General features: G+C 33.6%; 2 protein-coding genes across 3 annotated transcripts; one reads left to right on the top strand and one right to left on the bottom strand.

Moving 5' to 3' along the window:
- Nucleotides 1-2,408: 2,408 nt before the first annotated feature.
- LOC129938532 (trimethyllysine dioxygenase, mitochondrial-like) lies at nucleotides 2,409-18,452 on the bottom strand. Of its 2 annotated transcripts, none has more exons than XM_056046155.1 (3): nucleotides 17,944-18,452; nucleotides 3,386-3,655; nucleotides 2,409-3,330 (listed from the first exon to the last, which is right to left on the bottom strand). In XM_056046155.1, exons 1-3 carry the CDS (start codon nucleotides 18,380-18,382, stop codon nucleotides 2,507-2,509), a joined length of 1,533 nt encoding a protein of 510 aa, XP_055902130.1. In that variant the 5' UTR covers nucleotides 18,383-18,452; the 3' UTR covers nucleotides 2,409-2,506. The 2 variants fall into 2 exon arrangements, with proteins under 2 accessions (XP_055902130.1, XP_055902129.1); XM_056046154.1 differs by lacking the exons at nucleotides 2,409-3,330; nucleotides 3,386-3,655 and adding exons at nucleotides 16,195-17,116; nucleotides 17,172-17,441.
- Nucleotides 18,453-20,453: 2,001 nt separating this feature from the next.
- Nucleotides 20,454-22,224, top strand: LOC129938533 (uncharacterized). The gene is made up of 3 exons (XM_056046156.1): nucleotides 20,454-20,815; nucleotides 20,877-21,043; nucleotides 21,100-22,224. Exons 1-3 carry the CDS (start codon nucleotides 20,593-20,595, stop codon nucleotides 21,700-21,702), a joined length of 993 nt encoding a protein of 330 aa, XP_055902131.1. The 5' UTR covers nucleotides 20,454-20,592; the 3' UTR covers nucleotides 21,703-22,224.
- The last annotated feature ends 255 nt before the right edge of the window (nucleotides 22,225-22,479 follow it).

The raw sequence follows: 22,479 nt of genomic DNA, 5'->3' as shown, positions 1-22,479 counted from the left end.
GCATTCGAGGCATGCAATAAAATACAATTCAAAAAAATACTTAAAAACACTATTTTATTGCTCCATCACCATCAACTCATTTTAGTATCGTTAAACTATATTGAGTAAGCAAACTTTCGATGGTTGTTGAATCAAATGGAAATATTAAAAATCACTGTCTACTATCAATGGCAATGAAAATGTGTTTTTAGTTTTTCTATAATACTAGCTGCTCGGTACGTGCTTCGCTACGTATAAGGCATAGTATTTAAAAAAAAAAATGATTATTAAGTTCATTTATTTAATCAAAAAAGTATTTTAAATTGCTACATTATATTATCAGCAAAGAGTAAAAACTAAAAAAGAATTGGGTACTATATGGTTAGTCTAAAATAGTTGGATTAACAATATTTTTAGTTTTTCCATTTTGAGCATGAATAAATAAACAGTTGGGGCATAGACTCTGGAACAGGCCACATAAAGTTGGGCAATGGGCATGTGAAAAACATGATTCCTTCAAATTGACACCACAAACGTGAAGTGTAAGCCCTTGGGCCTTATTTATGAACATCGCAAATGATATACACATACATAGGGATACTCTACTCAGTATCAAACACACTTCTCCTTTTGATTTAAAATTTAAGATTGTAACTTCAATCAAATTTGGGAATAACTTCTTCACTGCCAATCTGGTGCCATTACACAGTTTTGGTGGATTAATTTTTCGCAATAATATAATCAAAGCAGCAATTTTCAGATTCAATCAATGCGGTTGTATACCAGCCGGTTCCAATAAATTTAAAAATTCAATTGGATAAATCATTGCCTCATCTTGATTCATAACACTGTCAATTGATCAATATGTCGTGACTACACGTGGCGGTTTCGCTTAAATTTGAAAATTGGTGGCATTGATATGAAAGTTTTCGGTGCTAAAATGGTTCGTTCTCTCAACCAATTATTATTTCTGTAATTTTGAAGAATATTCGGAAAAATACATTCAATCAACTTATCTGTCGGTTGGTATTTTGCCATCACCAATTTCTAACAATTGTTTTGATAACTCATGAGCAGTTGTATCATTATGTAGCTGAATACGCATATTAATATTCAGTGTCAATTTTCGTACATATCTCCAAAGAACTGAAGACTTCAAACAGGCGTTTTTATTTCATCAATAGGAGTTAATCGAGGAATGACAGGCAAAGTTTGACGAAAGTCCCCTGAGCACCACCAAAACAGCTGTTGATTACCGCGTAAATCTTCTATTGTTCGATTAAATGCTTCTATTGATTTTGTATTCGCCATTGTGCACTCATCCCATAAAATAATTGACATTAATCGCAGACCTTTTTCCATAGCAGAATTTCTCGAAATATTGCAAGTTAGATTTTCAACCACCCGTTCATTCAATGGCAACTTTAATGTACAGTGTGCGGTCCGACCACCTTTTAATAATGTAGCAGCAATTCCCGAAGATGCAAGTGCCAATTCAATTTTCTTTTCAATAGTCGCTAAAATCAATGATACAACGAATTTTTTTGCCTGTACCACCAGTTGCATCCAAGAAATATAATCCACCTGTATTATTGGAAACGGCTTGCATGATTGTGTCATACACATGTTTTTTGTTGAATATTCAATTTGGTTATATTCGATTGTTAAAATAACCGTAAATCATTAGAATTGATTTCCTGCTTACGTTGCAATTCACGATCAAAAAAGCATGTATCTCACGATTTGGTGCAGTCATACTCAACAATTGTGCTAATGCTTTATTTACAATCGTTAGGCACATATCTTCAATTATTAATATTAATAAAAATATAATCATTGTACATTTCCAAGGTTATCAACAAATCGGGATTTCCTTAAGTATTAGTACAAATTGTTTGTATATAGGAGTATAGAAAGATGTTGATTTAACACCTTTTCAATATTTTTTTTTAAATTTTCTCTACGTACAAACCTTCTATGGACTTCAACGAATAATTCAAGACTAAAATTAGCCAAATCGGCAAAGGCATTGTTGAGTTATAACATTACAACGAAAAGTGGCATTGATTTTTATATATATAGATTTCTTTATTTTTTACTTTTTAGTTCCATTTCTTAAAAAAAAAAAACATTTTTATTCTTTTTTTAAACAATGTTTGTTTTCCTATGATATTTGTAATTCGTTCAAGTATCAACACTACAGCAATTAATCTTAATATTGTCATTGGTCATTGCTGTGTTATCAAATTAAATCTGAACATTACAAAGGACTTGTTCAAAAACTTATTAAGAATGATATCAATGTAAAACGGATCAGATGATTCTTATTTTGTATAGGTTTCTGAAAAGTAACAAGAAACATTATTTTTTTTAATTGTCAACTCTTAACTTATGTGACTTATGCATCTTAACATTTATAAGTTTTGTTATTTTTCCCTCTAAAATGAACTGCATGATTTTTCACATTTTACACGAATAATTTGAAGGTTTTAAAAACTCATTGGTACAACATACATATAAATCAAAATTAAAGTATACCCAAATATCTTGCTCGTCCAATATAATCGTTTCTGTTCAAATAACACTGCCATATTCCGATATTGCTTGATAGTTTGTGCAGAACTCTCCAATTATCTAGAATAATCATGGTTCCTGGTTCCAAACTTAAAAGTATTTGATTTTTATCAGTCCTTATAATTGTCATAAATAGTTTCAGACTATCATAGAAATCATGAATTTTCAGTTGTGGCAACATGTTCAGCGAACCCATTATTTGCGTGTCCAATTGGATCCTGATAATTTCTCCTATTTCGTCATCATAATCGATAACATGTCCTAGCTTTTCATACCAAATATTATTGTCTCGCACTTTCAGTAAAACCGGTGTTTGTATGAGCCTATCAAAGGCAAATGTGTCAGATTTTTTTAATTGTTCGGCAACATTTAAACCATCAACTAAAAGAACTTCTGATTTATGTGTAGAAAAGAAGCATTTCAAGCCACTATCAATATTGGCATATGTTATATTTGAGCAAACTTCTGAATGAGTTTCATCGATTACATCAAAATTTAAATTTTGTTGATGTGGAAATAGCCGTTGTATTGCCAACTTAGCCATAGATGCATTCTGCGTTGAAATTCCTGTTACACAGACGAATCCATGCAGAATAAGATTAACAAAAACCTTTTCAACTGTATCATCAAAGCAGACTAATTTGGAAAACTCAGTTTGCGGGGTTTCCTTAAAAGTAATCGAGTCAAAAAGTAGTTTTTTGGAAAACAAACACTCTTTGGATGTTTGATTTCTTAAAACGTCTTCTAAGTCGTACGTGGAATTATGATCATCTTCCCCTGGAAATTCATTTTTGTGTTAGTAAAAAAAATTGAATATTAAATACAACATTACATTCAATAAACAGAGTATGAGTATCAAGGGGTTCAATAAATATCTCTTTTGGTCGAATATACTCGGGTATATCCATAAAATTGATTTTTTTTCTGTAAGTTTGCAAATCGAAGCAATCTGAGCATTCACAATTAAATCGAAGCCAAAATGCATTCAAATAAACAGGTTTCTCATATTTTGGATGTTCGATTTCGAAAACAGATGAGAATTCTGTTATCTTAAACGATATATTGTTCCGTTCGCCCTCCTTGAGTTGATGTTTTTTAATATCTGATTTGATCCTTTTGATTTAAAATTTAAGATTGTAACTTCAATCAAATTTGGGAATAACTTCTTCACTGCCAATCTGGTGCCATTACACAGTTTTGGTGGATTAATTTTTCGCAATATGTAACCGAATGGGCGGTGTTTTGACAATTAAAAATTATTATTTTTATTAAATGCAAATAAAAGAAATTCAAAATAAAAGTAAACAAAACAAACAAAAAAAAAAAAACACCACCAACTAGGACAAGACCGACGACGACGACTCAACTGCTACTGCAGTTGTTTATACACATAACGAAATAGTACAGCAATGCTAACTCGCTCCCCCTCTACAGGGGTAAGCTGAGTGACAAACGATTCTCCTTCTGGGCAGTAAGAGTTATGGCTGACATACGAATCACAATTGAGTGATTGTCAACAAGTTCCCATAATGTGAGAATGTTTAGAGGGAATGTTGCGAAGGTGGAGAAACTCACCTCTGTTGCGTGACACAATTAGGATGCGATCGGTGTCATGACATATATGAATCCGACTCGCATCCAAAAGACGTTTGCAACAAGTGCGTAAATCACACCCACCAATGTTCACACCCACATAAAAAGATTAATAATTGCGTTATAACATTAATGTAATAATGCGTAATCTAGTGGGTGTGAAACGAGACAAAGGCTGGAAAATCCTGGTTAGGTAGTGTTAGTGAGATGGGTAGAGCTAGGGTTCTTGAGTAAATGCCGTCGGCAAGTACCTTCTTTTCAAAATTATCTACCCTTGGATAAGGGAGACCAGAAGAATTTGAAGAAGGTACCGCCAACCGACCGCTCAAGGAACCTAGTTCGAGAATAATCTCAATTCGTAAGTAGGTTTTCAATAAGGCAAATATGTTATAAATCAGTTTTTTTTATAGTTTTTTTTATTAAGACATATCCGCCAGCGCTGATTTTGGTCACATCGAGATAGGATGTACGTTCCTATAATATCAACCTTAAAATAAAGATAGTTAAAGATCAAATTTTATTTTTTATATGTATATACATACATATATATATATACATACGTCTACGAATTGGTTAGTAAGGTAAGCTACAATTAAATAAATTTCATGTGAAAATAGACAATTAAAAGCATTTTTTTTGTGCATTTAGGCCGTAAAAAAATTCTCTTTTCACGGCCTCAAATCTGTGTTTTTAAAGGAAACAGAAACAGGAAATAATGTGCGGGAAATCCCAGTAAAAAAACCTTAATCGTCTCGCCAATCAACCAAAAAACAAAGGAAAACCTAACAGTCACAATACATATATACAATTATAAAAGTGCTGTTTTTTACTTTTTTTTAAATTCAAAAATTTAAACAACTTCAATCTTTTTATTGTTCAATTTAAATTTTTTTGTACAGTGATAATTTAACAATTTTTTTTGTTTAACATTCAAATTGAAAAAGTAATTTTGATAAAGTAAGAAAGTGGTGTATATACATACCTACCTTATACGTATATATACATATATATATTCATATACATATATATATATATAAGTGTAGATCATAGTGCAAATTATATTTCTTTTGGGTGAAATGGTAATATTTATATATTTTTTCAAATAAAAATACAAAAAATAAGGCGTACTAAAGATCGCCGCATCGAACCACGATTCATCGAGGGAGTGGCCACTACATCGATATTTTGGGGTGAGTGATATTCTTGTTAACTAGTCGTATTGAGACAATTTTAAAGATAAATATTGCCCATTACTTCCGTAGGATATAATAGTGCTAGCCTATAAATATATATACCCTTCATTTTTTTTACTTCAGCTTTCAATTTTGCTTAAATATTTTTTACTTTCAAATTTTAATTATTTTAAAAAGTTAAAATCAATGTGAGATAGTTTTTTATAAAAATGAAATTGGTAATAAAATTTGTCGTACTTTAGAGAAAAAATTATGAATCTCTAGATTTTTAATTAAAAAGGGGAAGATGAGGTGATGAGGAAACCGAGGTAGAAGGGCGGAGGAAGAGGAACGTTGTTTTTTAAGGGGTTGTTTAGCGAGAAAACAACCAGGTAGGGTGGGTAAAGATTATCTCGCGCATCATTGACAACTAGATGCTAAGCCTGGCATATTTTTTTTGATAACGAGGAGGTCAAAGAATCCACTCCTGAGCTAGCGAGGGATATTTTGTGTGCCAGCAATGACCTCAACAGAGAATAAACTCGTTACAAAAATGGCGCCCAACGTGTCGGTTTCACTATCGGAAGATGGTGAGACTAACAATTTTTAGTTTTGATTTATGAGTCGAAAATTAATTTTTTTTGTCAAAACATTTTTAATTTTTTTTATTTTTTTATATTTTTATATATTTCTTTCACTTAACAAAATTTGATTTCAACATCTTTGTGAGTCCCGGTTACTAAGGTCAGTTACCCGGTACCGCGTTGCAACAAAGAGGTTGAAATTGATATAAAAGTATTTATTTGTACAAAGGAATCATAAAAGCCTAGTCTTTGGGCGTCTGAAGAAAAGATACCCAAATTGCGGATATGGTATGCCCTTTTCTATACAACCACAAATTAAAGAGATCCCTTGATGCTAGCGGTGTCTTGGAGGGTCCTTTAAACATTTCAAATTTTCAATTTTTAGTTTTCTGAGAATCTCCAGAGTCCTCATTGATGATGCTCGTCATGTAGTGTCCTGGAAACTTAGAAGACGATATATTAATCTTCATACAAAAAAAAAAAACAATAGCAAACACTAGTTTATTTTATTTTATTTATATACATACACATATTTTTGTCGACTCAAATGACGTTCCTTTTTAATCCTCGGTAATTGTATCTCGTTTCCGGATTCAAACCTCGTCTTCCCTTTTTGACTTTTATGAAAATTTACAACTCAAACTAATTTTTCTTTGAGATACTAAGGATTTGAATACTCCGATTATTTAAAAAAAAAAAAAAACATTATTTTATGAAATAAAGTTTCAATTAGATATCTATACGCTTTTATTTTCTTTATAAATTTTTTTATTGAATTATATTTTTTTTAACAGTTTGTTTTACAAACATTTTCTTTTATTTTATTAAAACGTTTTTTTTTATTACATTTTTTTTAACCTAATTTTGAATTGCAGTTTTAAATTTGTATATATTATTTGATTTGGTTTTTTTTTGGTTTTGTTCTTCAAGCTTTGGTTTTGGTTTTTCAAATTGGCAAATCCCAATTTTTTTTAGTGGCACAGAAAATAATTTGTTGTTTTCCTATCGAAATTTTTCTTTTGAAGCTTACGGATAGGTGATAGAAATTAGTAGGTTGGTTCACTCGAACCAAGTATGAGCAGGAGTCGCCGAGTTTCTATTTACGACGACATAGAGGTTATAAACGCTCACAACGAAGCAACATTTGAAGAATTTTTCCAAAGGTTTCGTAACACGGTAGATAGGTTTAACTTGGACCATTCTTTTAGTTTTTCAGAAGAATTAGAATCAGTTATTTCCAATTCAACATCCAACATGGCGGATCAAGAAGATCTCCAAGGTGTGGAAAATGACCCAAGCTATATAGTTGAGGGCGGTGATAGAGAGCCAGCAGATCGCGCTGATAATGATGTTGGTCGAAAAGAAGATTTACTTGCTAGAATAGAGAGAAGCATGGTTCAGAACCAAGTTAGGATTTTCCAGCAAATGGACATTTTTATGGGAAATGTGCTGCAAAAATTGGAAGATTTGCGTTTGCCTTCGCAACAAACAATCGACCCTCCTCAAGTCGAAAGACATAGCTCTTCCATGACCCAAGCTATTCCACCAAGAAGCTCAAGTGCTTCCACTACCTTCAGTGCTTCAGGTCCATGTAGATTGGATCGTTGGAACATCAAATATGATGGTTCCGAAAATGTATCTGACTTTCTTTTGAAGATAGGAAGAATGCAGTCATGTTCACCTTATAGCGAAGAACAAATCGCAGCAAACTTCCATATTTTGCTTGACGGTAGGGCAAATAAGTGGTTTTGGCGTTTTGTGAAGAAAAATCCGAACGCGGACTTATCTTTAATAAAGGAAGCAATCAAAAAGGAATTCGGCAAATTGGAGTCAGAAATTGATATTTATATGAGACTCATGTGTCGAAAGCAGGGACCGAAAGAATCTTTTGATGATTTTTATGTTTCGGTTTCAAGCTTAAACCATCGTCTAAAAGAACCATTTAGCGATAAAAAGTTGATTGAAATCATTAGGGGTAATACTAAGGAGAAGCTAGGAGAGATTTTGTTGTCGGCTGAGGTGACGAACTTAGAGCAGCTTCGACAAAAAGCTCGCGAGGCTGAACGATTTTTGAATAAAAGAGCCGTCGGTCATCGAAACGTTAGTGAGATCGCGGTCGAAAACGATAATTCCGATACAGAATTAGAAAATCATGAAGTCGCAGCCATGTATTCTACTAGGAAGCCAGTTTCAACCGCAAATTATATATGCTGGAATTGTGATCAGAAGGGACATGCCTATCACTTTTGCCCATCGGCAATCAGAAATTTATTTTGTTTCCTTTGTGGTGCTAAGGGTGTCACCACAGTTCAATGTGGTAAACATCAAGCGGGAAACTTCCAGAGGGACGAAACGAGGAGTGGGGAGGTTCGTTCCTCAAGGAATCTGACGAACCACTCTCAAAACTAAGAACTAAAAACCTAACGCATTCCTCCGATGAAGCTGATAACAGTTCAATCCCAAAACAAAATTTAAAAAGGGAAAAATCCAACGTTGTTGTTGATCAGTTTCATCCGATAGAATCACACAATCTTAAGTCTCTTCACGAGCGAAAACTTAATTACGAAAAAGTTCGATCTCGAATTTTCGGCAACAACAATAGAACAACCAGTTTAAAAATTCGAATAGCTCGTTGTCGTTTTCGAAATCGAAAAAAGTTTCGAAAACAAATAATCGAAACGATAATATCTTCGGATACGGATGGTCGTATGTATGCCAATATTTTTTTGAATAATGAGTCAGTGTTTGGACTGCTTGATAGTGGAGCATCTATTTCAGTCTTAGGTGACGGGTGTTGGGAGTTAGTCCGAAAACTAGGGGTTGAAATACTACCCTACAAAAATATAGTACGTACAGCTGATGGTAAATCTCATGATATAGTTGGATATTGCGAGATAGACACAAAATATAATGGCATTTCGAAAAAAATTACATTTTATATAATACCAAACTTGACACAAAAAGTATATCTTGGCATGAATTTTTGGCGTAGCTTCCAATTGTTACCACAGATAAGTGAGTTAAAAGTAGATTTTGATAAAGAAGAAGATTTTAAAGATGACACTGAATTATTGAAACTTTCATCTGAAGAGTCTTGTCAGTTAGAAAGTGTTAAAAGACAGTTTCCAAATTTTGTTGTCCTTGGATTAGGGAAAACGGAGCTCGGTTGTCACATCGTCGATACAGGAAACGCCACCCCGATAAAATCTAGGCATTACCCGTTATCTCCGGTTCGTCAAGGAGAGGTATATAAAGAGTTAGATCGCATGTTGGAGCTGGGAGTTATAGAAGTCAGTAACTCTCCATGGAGTTGTCCCGTTGTGCTGGTGAGAAAACCAGGTAAAGTCCGTCTTTGTTTAGACTTCCGAAAAGTCAACTCGGTCACGGTTAAAGATGCGTATCCGTTGCCTCATGTTGAAGGTCTGTTAAGTCGGATAAAGGACACTCACTTTATCTCGGGGATAGACTTAAAGGACGCGTATTGGCAAATTCCCTTGCACGAAGAATCACGAGAGAAAACAGCCTTCACTGTACCTGGTAGACCACTCTATCAGTTCAAGGTAATGCCATTCGGTTTGAGTAATGCTGGACAAACGCTGTGTAGAGTAATGGATCAAGTCATTCCTAGTCATCTTCGAGATAACGTGTTTGTCTATTTAGATGACTTACTGATTTGCACTTCGGATTTCGAGTCACATTTACGAATCCTTAAAGAAGTGGCAGCCTGCCTTCGTCGAGCAAATTTAACAATTAATCTCGAGAAAAGCAAATTCTGCATGAAGGAAATAAAATTCCTAGGTTTTATTGTAGGCCAGGGAAACCTGAAAACCAATCCGGATAAAATAGAAGCAATGGTTGATTTTCCGATTCCAACCACCGTTAGGCAAGTAAGAAGGTTTCTAGGCATGACAGGTTGGTACAGGAGATTTATTCGTAACTATGCCGACGTAGCTGCTCCTTTAACCAACTGCCTTCAAAAGAAGGCTAAATTCGAATTCACCCCCGAAGCACTCGAAGCTTTTGAGAGACTTAAATCAGCCCTTTCTTCAGCTCCAGTATTAGCTGAACCTAACTTTTCAAAACCTTTTTTCATTCAATGCGATGCTTCGTCCGAAGGAGTAGGCGGTGTTCTCTTTCAAATAGATGAGAACGGTAATGAGAAGCCTATTGCATTTATGTCGAAGAAACTCAACAAATCGCAGAAAAATTATACGGTCACAGAACAAGAATGCCTCGCAGCCGTACTAAGCGTGCGAAAATTTCGGCCTTATGTCGACGGATTGCCCTTTACAATCATTACAGACCATTCGAGCCTTAAATGGCTCATGTCAATGAAGGAGTTGGCAGGGAGACTAGCCAGATGGAGCCTAGAACTCCAAGGGTACGACTTCTCGATTGAACATCGAAAAGGATCCTTGAACGTAGTACCAGATTGTCTGTCGAGGATGAACATGGAGGAAATCGCGACAGGTGATATTGATGTAGATAATGCGATTTGTGGAGGTTCTTCGATAACGATATGCGATGATATCAATTTAAATTCGGCTGAGTTTGATTCAGAACAATATACTCGCTTGAGAGAGAACATTGTCCAAAACCAAGCAAATCTCCCAGACCTTGTCGTTTCCGAAAAATATATTTACCGAAGAGTTAGATTCAGAACCGGAAGCTTAGACGAAGAAGATTCCCTTTGGCGCTTATGGCTTCCCGATAGTCTAACACAAAAGTGTATCGAAATGTGTCACAATACCAAACTAAGTTGCCATAGTGGCTTTGACAAGACGTATGCCCGCGTACGATCCAGATATTACTGGCCAAAAATGATTAACGACATTAAGACTTACGTGAAAAACTGTGAAATTTGTAAAATGGTTAAAGCGCCAAACAAAATTCTTCGCCCACCGATAGTCAACCAAACAAAAACAGAAAGGCCCATGCAACGACTCTACGTTGATTTCCTTGGCCCGTATCCGCGTACAAAGCGAGGAAACATTTACGTTTTCATTGTGGTTGACCATTTTACAAAGTTCATGTTTTTCAAAGCCTTACCAAAAGCTACGTCAAACCGTGTGATTCAATATCTTGAATCAGAGATTTTCCATACTTTCGGGACCCCTGAACAAATCCACTCCGACAACGGTCGTCAATTTGTGTCCAAAGATTTCAAAATCTTTTTGGATAACTACGGCGTTAAGCATGTGCGAACGGCAGTATATTCGCCTCAAGCCAACATTTCGGAGCGGGTCAATCGCAGTTTTCTTAGCAAGTTGAGAATTTTAATTTCAAAGCAGCAAAATGACTGGGACCTTCATTTGTCCAGTATAGCATGTGCGTTGCGATCCGACATGCACGACTCGCTAAATTGTCAACCATATTTCGCCATGTTTGGACAAAACATGGTAAACCACGGTTCAACTTATGCTTTACTAAGAAAACTAAACGCATTGCACGATCACGAAATGTTGGTCAAACCGCGCACACTTAATTTGACACTCGCAAGACAGACGTTGTCGGAGAATTTGGACAGGGCATACGTTAAGTCGAGAAACACTTATAATAAAAGATCTAAAAATGTCACTTACCGTGAAGGTCAAGAGGTATTCCATAGGAACTTCGCCCAGAGTAATTTCGCTCAAGGAATCAATGCCAAATTGCTTCCGAAATTTTTAAAATCCCGTGTAAAAAAGGTTGTGGGCAACTGCATGTATGAATTAGAATCCAGATCTGGTAAAACTCTCGGCATTTTCCATGCCAAAGACATTCGTCAATAACCGGACAACTGAAGCGAAAAAAAAAAAGAACACAAAGTATCGTTTCAAAAAAAAAAATAAATAAAATTTTTTTAACTTATCTGACGTTATCCTATTGTTTTGATAAGTGGGTTCGCGCCCCACGTTTAACACAGCAGCTGACACACAAAAAGATCGAACCTTTTAGAAAATTAATCCGAACCAATTTTAAAATTAATTTGTAAAATTATTTAACTTTAACACAATTACTGAAGAAAATTCGAATTTTAAAACCCCGTCGGCAAAACGCATCGCGATTAACAACAAGAATATTTTTTTTGCCACAAATAGCAACAGATGTTTGAGGTGAACGACCTCTGTTTTTCTTGGATTTTAGCAACATGTTTATGTTTACCTAATGTAGCGGATGTTTTTTTTTGGCATCTCACTCGCGGCTAGTATGGTTGTCTTCGTCGCACAATATTAAAAACAACCGACAAGCAAATTGCGAATTCCTGATTTTTTTACCGTTAACACTTTTTTTTATTTTGTTCACACTATTTATTTATTTTGGATTTTTTTCCTTCACAAAGGCTTTTTATCACAAAAAAACACTTAGAATAAAAAAGCTTCGCCTAAGCCGAACTTATTCCGGCAATTTTGAATTTCACTTCAATCACTTGTCACAATGCACTACCCGGCCGCGCGAAAAAGAATGGTGGGTTCAGTTCGCATATTCCATATAAGTTTTATATGGAAAACGCGAAGCCCTGTAACCGAATGGGCGGTGTTTTGACAATTAAAAATTATTATTTTTATTAAATGCAAATAAAAGAAATTCAAAATAAAAGTAAACAAAACAAACAAAAAAAAAAAAACACCACCAACTAGGACAAGACCGACGACGACGACTCAACTGCTACTGCAGTTGTTTATACACATAACGAAATAGTACAGCAATGCTAACTCGCTCCCCCTCTACAGGGGTAAGCTGAGTGACAAACGATTCTCCTTCTGGGCAGTAAGAGTTATGGCTGACATACGAATCACAATTGAGTGATTGTCAACAAGTTCCCATAATGTGAGAATGTTTAGAGGGAATGTTGCGAAGGTGGAGAAACTCACCTCTGTTGCGTGACACAATTAGGATGCGATCGGTGTCATGACATATATGAATCCGACTCGCATCCAAAAGACGTTTGCAACAAGTGCGTAAATCACACCCACCAATGTTCACACCCACATAAAAAGATTAATAATTGCGTTATAACATTAATGTAATAATGCGTAATCTAGTGGGTGTGAAACGAGACAAAGGCTGGAAAATCCTGGTTAGGTAGTGTTAGTGAGATGGGTAGAGCTAGGGTTCTTGAGTAAATGCCGTCGGCAAGTACCTTCTTTTCAAAATTATCTACCCTTGGATAAGGGAGACCAGAAGAATTTGAAGAAGGTACCGCCAACCGACCGCTCAAGGAACCTAGTTCGAGAATAATCTCAATTCGTAAGTAGGTTTTCAATAAGGCAAATATGTTATAAATCAGTTTTTTTTATAGTTTTTTTTATTAAGACATATCCGCCAGCGCTGATTTTGGTCACATCGAGATAGGATGTACGTTCCTATAATATCAACCTTAAAATAAAGATAGTTAAAGATCAAATTTTATTTTTTATATGTATATACATACATATATATATATACATACGTCTACGAATTGGTTAGTAAGGTAAGCTACAATTAAATAAATTTCATGTGAAAATAGACAATTAAAAGCATTTTTTTTGTGCATTTAGGCCGTAAAAAAATTCTCTTTTCACGGCCTCAAATCTGTGTTTTTAAAGGAAACAGAAACAGGAAATAATGTGCGGGAAATCCCAGTAAAAAAACCTTAATCGTCTCGCCAATCAACCAAAAAACAAAGGAAAACCTAACAGTCACAATACATATATACAATTATAAAAGTGCTGTTTTTTACTTTTTTTTAAATTCAAAAATTTAAACAACTTCAATCTTTTTATTGTTCAATTTAAATTTTTTTGTACAGTGATAATTTAACAATTTTTTTTGTTTAACATTCAAATTGAAAAAGTAATTTTGATAAAGTAAGAAAGTGGTGTATATACATACCTACCTTATACGTATATATACATATATATATTCATATACATATATATATATATAAGTGTAGATCATAGTGCAAATTATATTTCTTTTGGGTGAAATGGTAATATTTATATATTTTTTCAAATAAAAATACAAAAAATAAGGCGTACTAAAGATCGCCGCATCGAACCACGATTCATCGAGGGAGTGGCCACTACATCGATATTTTGGGGTGAGTGATATTCTTGTTAACTAGTCGTATTGAGACAATTTTAAAGATAAATATTGCCCATTACTTCCGTAGGATATAATAGTGCTAGCCTATAAATATATATACCCTTCATTTTTTTTACTTCAGCTTTCAATTTTGCTTAAATATTTTTTACTTTCAAATTTTAATTATTTTAAAAAGTTAAAATCAATGTGAGATAGTTTTTTATAAAAATGAAATTGGTAATAAAATTTGTCGTACTTTAGAGAAAAAATTATGAATCTCTAGATTTTTAATTAAAAAGGGGAAGATGAGGTGATGAGGAAACCGAGGTAGAAGGGCGGAGGAAGAGGAACGTTGTTTTTTAAGGGGTTGTTTAGCGAGAAAACAACCAGGTAGGGTGGGTAAAGATTATCTCGCGCATCATTGACAACTAGATGCTAAGCCTGGCATATTTTTTTTGATAACGAGGAGGTCAAAGAATCCACTCCTGAGCTAGCGAGGGATATTTTGTGTGCCAGCAATGACCTCAACAGAGAATAAACTCGTTACAAATAATATAATCAAAGCAGCAATTTTCAGATTCAATCAATGCGGTTGTATACCAGCCGGTTCCAATGAATTTAAAAATTCAATTGGATAAATCATTGCCTCATCTTGATTCATAACACTGTCAATTGATCAATATGTCGTGACTACACGTGGCGGTTTCGCTTAAATTTGAAAATTGGTGGCATTGATATGAAAGTTTTCGGTGCTAAAATGGTTCGTTCTCTCAACCAATTATTATTTCTGTAATTTTGAAGAATATTCGGAAAAATACATTCAATCAACTTATCTGTCGGTTGGTATTTTGCCATCACCAATTTCTAACAATTGTTTTGATAACTCATGAGCAGTTGTATCATTATGTAGCTGAATACGCATATTAATATTCAGTGTCAATTTTCGTACATATCTCCAAAGAACTGAAGACTTCAAACAGGCGTTTTTATTTCATCAATAGGAGTTAATCGAGGAATGACAGGCAAAGTTTGACGAAAGTCCCCTGAGCACCACCAAAACAGCTGTTGATTACCGCGTAAATCTTCTATTGTTCGATTAAATGCTTCTATTGATTTTGTATTCGCCATTGTGCACTCATCCCATAAAATAATTGACATTAATCGTAGACCTTTTTCCATAGCAGAATTTCTCGAAATATTGCAAGTTAGATTTTCAACCACCCGTTCATTCAATGGCAACTTTAATGTACAGTGTGCGGTCCGACCACCTTCTAATAATGTAGCAGCAATTCCCGAAGATGCAAGTGCCAATTCAATTTTCTTTTCAATAGTCGCTAAAATCAATGATACAACGAATTTTTTTGCCTGTACCACCAGTTGCATCCAAGAAATATAATCCACCTGTATTATTGGAAACGGCTTGCATGATTGTGTCATACACATGTTTTTTGTTGAATATTCAATTTGGTTATATTCGATTGATAAAATAACCGTAAATCATTAGAATTGATTTCCTGCTTACGTTGCAATTCACGATCAAAAAAGCATGTATCTCACGATTTGGTGCAGTCATACCCAACAATTGTGCTAATGCTTTATTTACAATCGTTAGGCACATATCTTCAATTATTAATATTAATAAAAATATAATCATTGTACATTTCCAAGGTTATCAACAAATCGGGATTTCCTTAAGTATTAGTACAAATTGTTTGTATATAGGAGTATAGAAAGATGTTGATTTAACACCTTTTCAATATTTTTTTTTAAATTTTCTCTACGTACAAACCTTCTATGGACTTCAACGAATAATTCAAGACTAAAATTAGCCAAATCGGCAAAGGCATTGTTGAGTTATAACATTACAACGAAAAGTGGCATTGATTTTTATATATATAGATTTCTTTATTTTTTACTTTTTAGTTCCATTTCTTAAAAAAAAAAAACATTTTTATTCTTTTTTTAAACAATGTTTGTTTTCCTATGATATTTGTAATTCGTTCAAGTATCAACACTACAGCAATTAATCTTAATATTGTCATTGGTCATTGCTGTGTTATCAAATTAAATCTGAACATTACAAAGGACTTGTTCAAAAACTTATTACGAATGATATCAATGTAAAACGGATCAGATGATTCTTATTTTGTATAGGTTTCTGAAAAGTAACAAGAAACATTATTTTTTTTAATTGTCAACTCTTAACTTATGTGACTTATGCATCTTAACATTTATAAGTTTTGTTATTTTTCCCTCTAAAATGAACTGCATGATTTTTCACATTTTACACGAATAATTTGAAGGTTTTAAAAACTCATTGGTACAACATACATATAAATCAAAATTAAAGTATACCCAAATATCTTGCTCGTCCAATATAATCGTTTCTGTTCAAATAACACTGCCATATTCCGATATTGCTTGATAGTTTGTGCAGAACTCTCCAATTATCTAGAATAATCATGGTTCCTGGTTCCAAACTTAAAAGTATTTGATTTTTATCAGTCCTTATAATTGTCATAAATAGTTTCAGACTATCATAGAAATCATGAATTTTCAGTTGTGGCAACATGTTCAGCGAACCCATTATTTGCGTGTCCAATTGGATCCTGATAATTTCTCCTATTTCGTCATCATAATCGATAACATGTCCTAGCTTTTCATACCAAATATTATTGTCTCGCACTTTCAGTAAAACCGGTGTTTGTATGAGCCTATCAAAGGCAAATGTGTCAGATTTTTTTAATTGTTCGGCAACATTTAAACCATCAACTAAAAGAACTTCTGATTTATGTGTAGAAAAGAAGCATTTCAAGCCACTATCAATATTGGCATATGTTATATTTGAGCAAACTTCTGAATGAGTTTCATCGATTACATCAAAATTTAAATTTTGTTGATGTGGAAATAGCCGTTGTATTGCCAACTTAGCCATAGATGCATTCTGCGTTGAAATTCCTGTTACACAGACGAATCCATGCAGAATAAGATTAACAAAAACCTTTTCAACTGTATCATCAAAGCAGACTAATTTGGAAAACTCAGTTTGCGGGGTTTCCTTAAAAGTAATCGAGTCAAAAAGTAGTTTTTTGGAAAACAAACACTCTTTGGATGTTTGATTTCTTAAAACGTCTTCTAAGTCGTACGTGGAATTATGATCATCTTCCCCTGGAAATTCATTTTTGTGTTAGTAAAAAAAATTGAATATTAAATACAACATTACATTCAATAAACAGAGTATGAGTATCAAGGGGTTCAATAAATATCTCTTTTGGTCGAATATACTCGGGTATATCCATAAAATTGATTTTTTTTCTGTAAGTTTGCAAATCGAAGCAATCTGAGCATTCACAATTAAAGCGAAGCCAAAATGCATTCAAATAAACAGGTTTCTCATATTTTGGATGTTCGATTTCGAAAACAGATGAGAATTCCGTTATCTTAAACGATATATCGTTCCGTTCGCCCTCCTTTAGTAGATGTTTTTTAATATCTGAAAAGGCAACAAAAATGTTGAGTTAGAAAATTGTATTTATACCTGAATAAAGTAAAACATAAAACATATATGTATGTATTTCTCATTAACGAAGAATCCGTGAAAACTTGTATTTAAATCAATTTTTAAAATAAAAAGTTGTAAGCTTTTTGATTCAACCCTAATTTATCGCAAATAAAGATTGATTACACGAGTCGCATACTTTTTCGCCGATATAATTATAGTCATTAATGTAAAAATAATAGGACACAGAACAGTTTCAGACGCTATATTTCTAAAATTTGTATACTTTTTTCATAATTTTTAAAATAAACAGGAAGACATGAGAAATTTGAGGCACTTGTGATTATTCACACAGATTTCTTCTTGCCTCACTAGTCTTCATCGAAATTTAATTTCAAATTTATTAATTATTATTTATTTAATAATACTAAGTGCCTACAAGCTTAGATATTACCTCGTTAGAAAATACAAAAACAAAAAACATTATTTTTCTTACCATAATCACATTCGTTTGAATACATTTCAATACATTCTACTAGTTCCACGGGAACGTTATCTGCCTCCTCATCGGTACCATCATTTATTGATAGTGGTTTCATAGTTGATGAATCGGTTTGAACAGAGGCATTTTCAACACCTCGAGGTGTTGAATCCCTCGCCAGGTGTAGCTGGCTCAGATCTTTAAGATTTAAAGATGGAACTGCTAGTTTATTTAAATTCCTCGAATTTGGATGCCTGTAATCGGATGTAAGAAAATGACGAGCGCATACTTGATAACAATCGCTAAGTTTTCTTAGGTTTATATTCCTTAAGTTTTGACTGTCTATAGCTTGAAGCCAAGATTGCGTTAATTCATGCGATCGAGGAAATCTGTGAGCCAAATCAAAACGTTCCCCTGTGCATGTTGCAATGCAACATCGGTTTTTCCTTTCCATATTGGCTAGATAAAAGAAAAGCTATATTTTTTAACACGATTGCAAACAAATAAACATTTCAAATCTTAAATATAACAATAAGCAATTGTAAATGTCAAAGTTAATGACAGACCAGGGCAGTTTAAATTTCTGATAATTTTCAGAATAAAACATTGGCCGCGTTCGGTTTGCGAACCGGTGGTCTTCTCAACCGACCTGTCAAAAAATTCAAATGATTTATTTCAATGGGCAGGTTCAAACAACATAAGGGACTTCATTTGCAGTCAACTTCATTCCTTGAAAGGCAACTAGTTAGTTTTTAAGTGTCATAAATTTCTAATTCAGAAATTTACTTCACAAACCTCTACTTCAAGTTCATAGTACAAAAACTACTAAAATCATTATTGTCTACAGAACACTCCTTAGGGAAGCTACAAGTCCGTCATGATTTGTAGTTTGTTTTATAAAGAAATATTAATTATTGATTTTCCAAATTTACAAGGAATATTTTTTACGGAAAGCATTAAAATAGAAAATGTAGAAAATAAATAAATCATAGAGTAATAAAGTTCCGCTTTCGGTTAAATGAAAAAAACATAATAAATTGTCCTTTTGGCATAAGTCGACTTAACTTGATAGTTAGGTAGATTTTTCTTGACTTACTTTCCAGTCAACTTTCCAATGGCCAATCAGATCCTAGAAACTTGCCTTACTTTCAAGTCCCTTATGTCATCTGAACCTGCCCAATGATAACCAATGCAAGCTGTTCCAATCATTGATGGCTGAAAAACAAACACGCTTCAACTTCGGCTTCGCCTGACGTTTAGTCCGGTATTACACAGCGCATGTATTTAATGCGCATTAATCAGCTATTTTGTTTTGAAGAGTCATTCGAAGACTTTTCGGTATTTAGGTCCGTGCAATATTTTGACAAATATCTTTCATTTCTAGCTCGGTGTAGCCAACCAACGGTTGCCACAATGGTCATCTGAGACCAATTCGGTCATTATTTTTCACTTGGTCAAATGATCATTTTTAATTCCATTCGGTCATACTATTTGGAAACGAAAAAAGATATTCGACAGATTGAGTAAAGAAAACTATTTTTAACGTACTCACTTGGTTAAATAGAAACAACGGATAAACTCATTTAAGCAACTTTGTGTAAATAATAACTTTATTAAAAATATAAACTCTTGATCTGAATTGGCCTTAGGGAACAGAGAAAGGGTATGCTACATACAAAATTAATGTTTTTGCGAGATAGAGAAAAAAGACCAAAATGCGGAAGACTTTCACTTCTGCATTATAGGAAATTTCTACAATTTAGAAGTCAAGGAAAAGTGTAGACAAACATGTGCATATAGCATCTCCTTTGCATGATTGTTGAAAAAATGTTGGAAGTATTTATAACAAAAGTTTTGCATTTTTTTAAACATACTTTTCCAAACTTTAGTTTCATTTTTATTATTCAAGAAAACATAAGTATGTTCTGATAATCATTCTGAGACTACGAAAAATACTGTGATTCAATTATAGTAACTTTTTTCCTTTTTTTTGTTGTCTGAAAATATTTGTCTATTGTTTTTTACAATTTGGTAGCTTTTGTTAAGTTTTTTGATTTATTACATTACATATTGTGAAGGCTTGTGGCAACACTGTACTATAGTATTTTATAGGAAGTAAAAAGATTTACAACTGGTGTATTCTCTCTCACTTTCGGGTTTTGACATAAATATCTGCTTCCCTAAACTTTTCCGCAGTACGCAGACACTTTGTAGGAGTCGTCTAACATCTAGGCACTTAAATCAAACAATGCCTTAGTAAGTTCTTTTAAGTATAATGACACTAGCTGACTAGAGCAATATTCAACAAATAAAAGTTTTGTTACCTTGTACATACTTGAACTGGGAACAACTTTTCGTTGAGAAAAAACAGACTGAAGTCAAGTTACTACTACGTTACGTTATTTGACAATAGAAAGTACTGAACATGGCCGTACATTATTTACGATGCCACCCAAAAACACTCTATATAGATATATATACATACTAGAGTGTTTTTGATGCCACCTTTTTATATACAAAGTTCGTTATATGTCATTTTCCATTTGACGTTTTGTTTATTTTGTTTTGTTTATCTTCATCCAGCTCCAAGATAAAACGTAGGAATATAATGAACATTATTGTTCTATTTGCTTGTTTTTATCTTTTACAAACTAAAATTTCAAAATGAATACTAAAATATCTTCGTTCGCTGTCCTCGATCTCGAAACTACAACCCTTCCAAGTTTAAATTTTAACAAGGCCAACATAACAGAGATATCTATACATGGCTTCAACGCTGAAGATGTTTCCAAAGCAGAAAATTGCAAAAGCCCAAGAATTAACCATAAATTGACACTTTTATTCAACCCTCTAATGACGATTGAGCCAAAAAGTGAGGAAATAACTGGTGAGATATACTTTCATGCATAACATTTGGTGAGAAAATTTCAAACATCTCTTTTTTATAGGTCTTGATAATTATATGTTGGAGCATGAATCATCATTTAATCAAGATGCAGCCAATATATTAACTAACTTTTTGAAACACCTTCGACAACCTGTTTGCCTAGTCGCCCACAATGGCTATAGTTTTGACTTTCCAGTTCTGAAGCATGCATTTTCTAAACTGGAATTAGTATGTTTTTATTAAAAAATCTAAACAGCTTAACAATAATATCACTTGTCTTATAGGAGCTTCCCAAGGATATTTTGTGTCTAGATTCCCTTGTCGCCATCAAAGACATGGAATTGTACAAAGAAGCAAACAAAAAATCTGATACAGAGTTGATTGGTTCTGACCCAATCTTAGAAATCGAAGAATTCGCAACTCCCTTGGTAGTTGACAAATCACCCGAAAAATCCGAGGAAGAAATTAATAGCGACTCTCCACAAAAGCTAGTTTCTTGCTCTAATTTAACAGACATTCGAGAGAAAATTGAATCAGCCGATGATTGGCAAAAATTCAACGAAACTACCCCAAAAAGGCCTCCAAATGTCATAAACATTGAACGGAAACGGAAGAGACAAGTTGTGGTAGATTCGGTTTCCACTCCTACTGAGCCCAGTTCTCGAAAATCGCTTAAGTTTGGCTCGACACCATCTAAAACTTTAAGATATAATTTAGGGAGTATATATGAACGTTTGTTTGGCAGTCCACCTAATATTGCACATCATGCCGAGGCAGATGTAATCTCACTTCAGCAAATTATGCTGAAATATGGCAGATCGTTTGTCGATTATGCCGAGAAGAATGCTAAACCGTTCAGTGAAGTTAAAAAACTAGGAGTTCGATAATAATAATACAAATTACACATTAAACAAAATCTATATTTCTTAGCAGTTTTATAATTTTACACTTTGACAATTTTTAAATATTTTCAGTCAGTTAATTGATTATAAATAAAATGAAACAATATGATTGTAAATAAATTTTTGATGTACCTACTTGCAACAAATAATATTTTTTGACAACAGAGCTTGCTCACATCAAGCAAATCCTTGAGATCCTGGGATATAGGCAACAAATATCCAAAATGTAGACAATTAAGGTATATAAGTAGTTGTGTATTCTATTGACTGAAAAAGGACTAAGAAAAAAGTATGAAGGGATAGCAGAGACTGAACTTAAATGATTATATTTAATTCTACATTAATATTTTCCTTATGGAACATTAATACACGCTCAAATTCATAAAATGTAAAATCGTGGATATCCAAAGTTGGTATTTTAGTTTTTCTATTTTCAGGATGAGGGATGTTGCTTTAAATATTTATAGTTGTTAAATTAATAAATAAATTGTGATGAAGCAATCTGAATTATGGACTTTGCTTGGTTTATCTAAAGTATAGCGGTTCCAAAACTGCATGTGTATGAGTTGCCAATGCGTGACGCGATACTTTTTTTCCTGAAAAAAATGTTGCTATTCTTTCGTTAGTGCTTTCTTGTTTAAGGATTCAGTTATAGCTATCATTGAAATCGATTCGGAAAAATGTTTGAATCCATATTTGACAGTGATCCCCTTTAATTAGAAATGAAAATTATATACTGATCGATCGGAAATCACAAAAAGA

This window comes from Eupeodes corollae, chromosome 1 (genome assembly GCF_945859685.1).
Source record: "Eupeodes corollae chromosome 1, idEupCoro1.1, whole genome shotgun sequence".
In the NCBI taxonomy this organism is placed as follows: Eukaryota; Metazoa; Arthropoda; class Insecta; order Diptera; family Syrphidae; genus Eupeodes; species Eupeodes corollae.
This window is presented reverse-complemented; position numbering and strand designations above follow the sequence as displayed.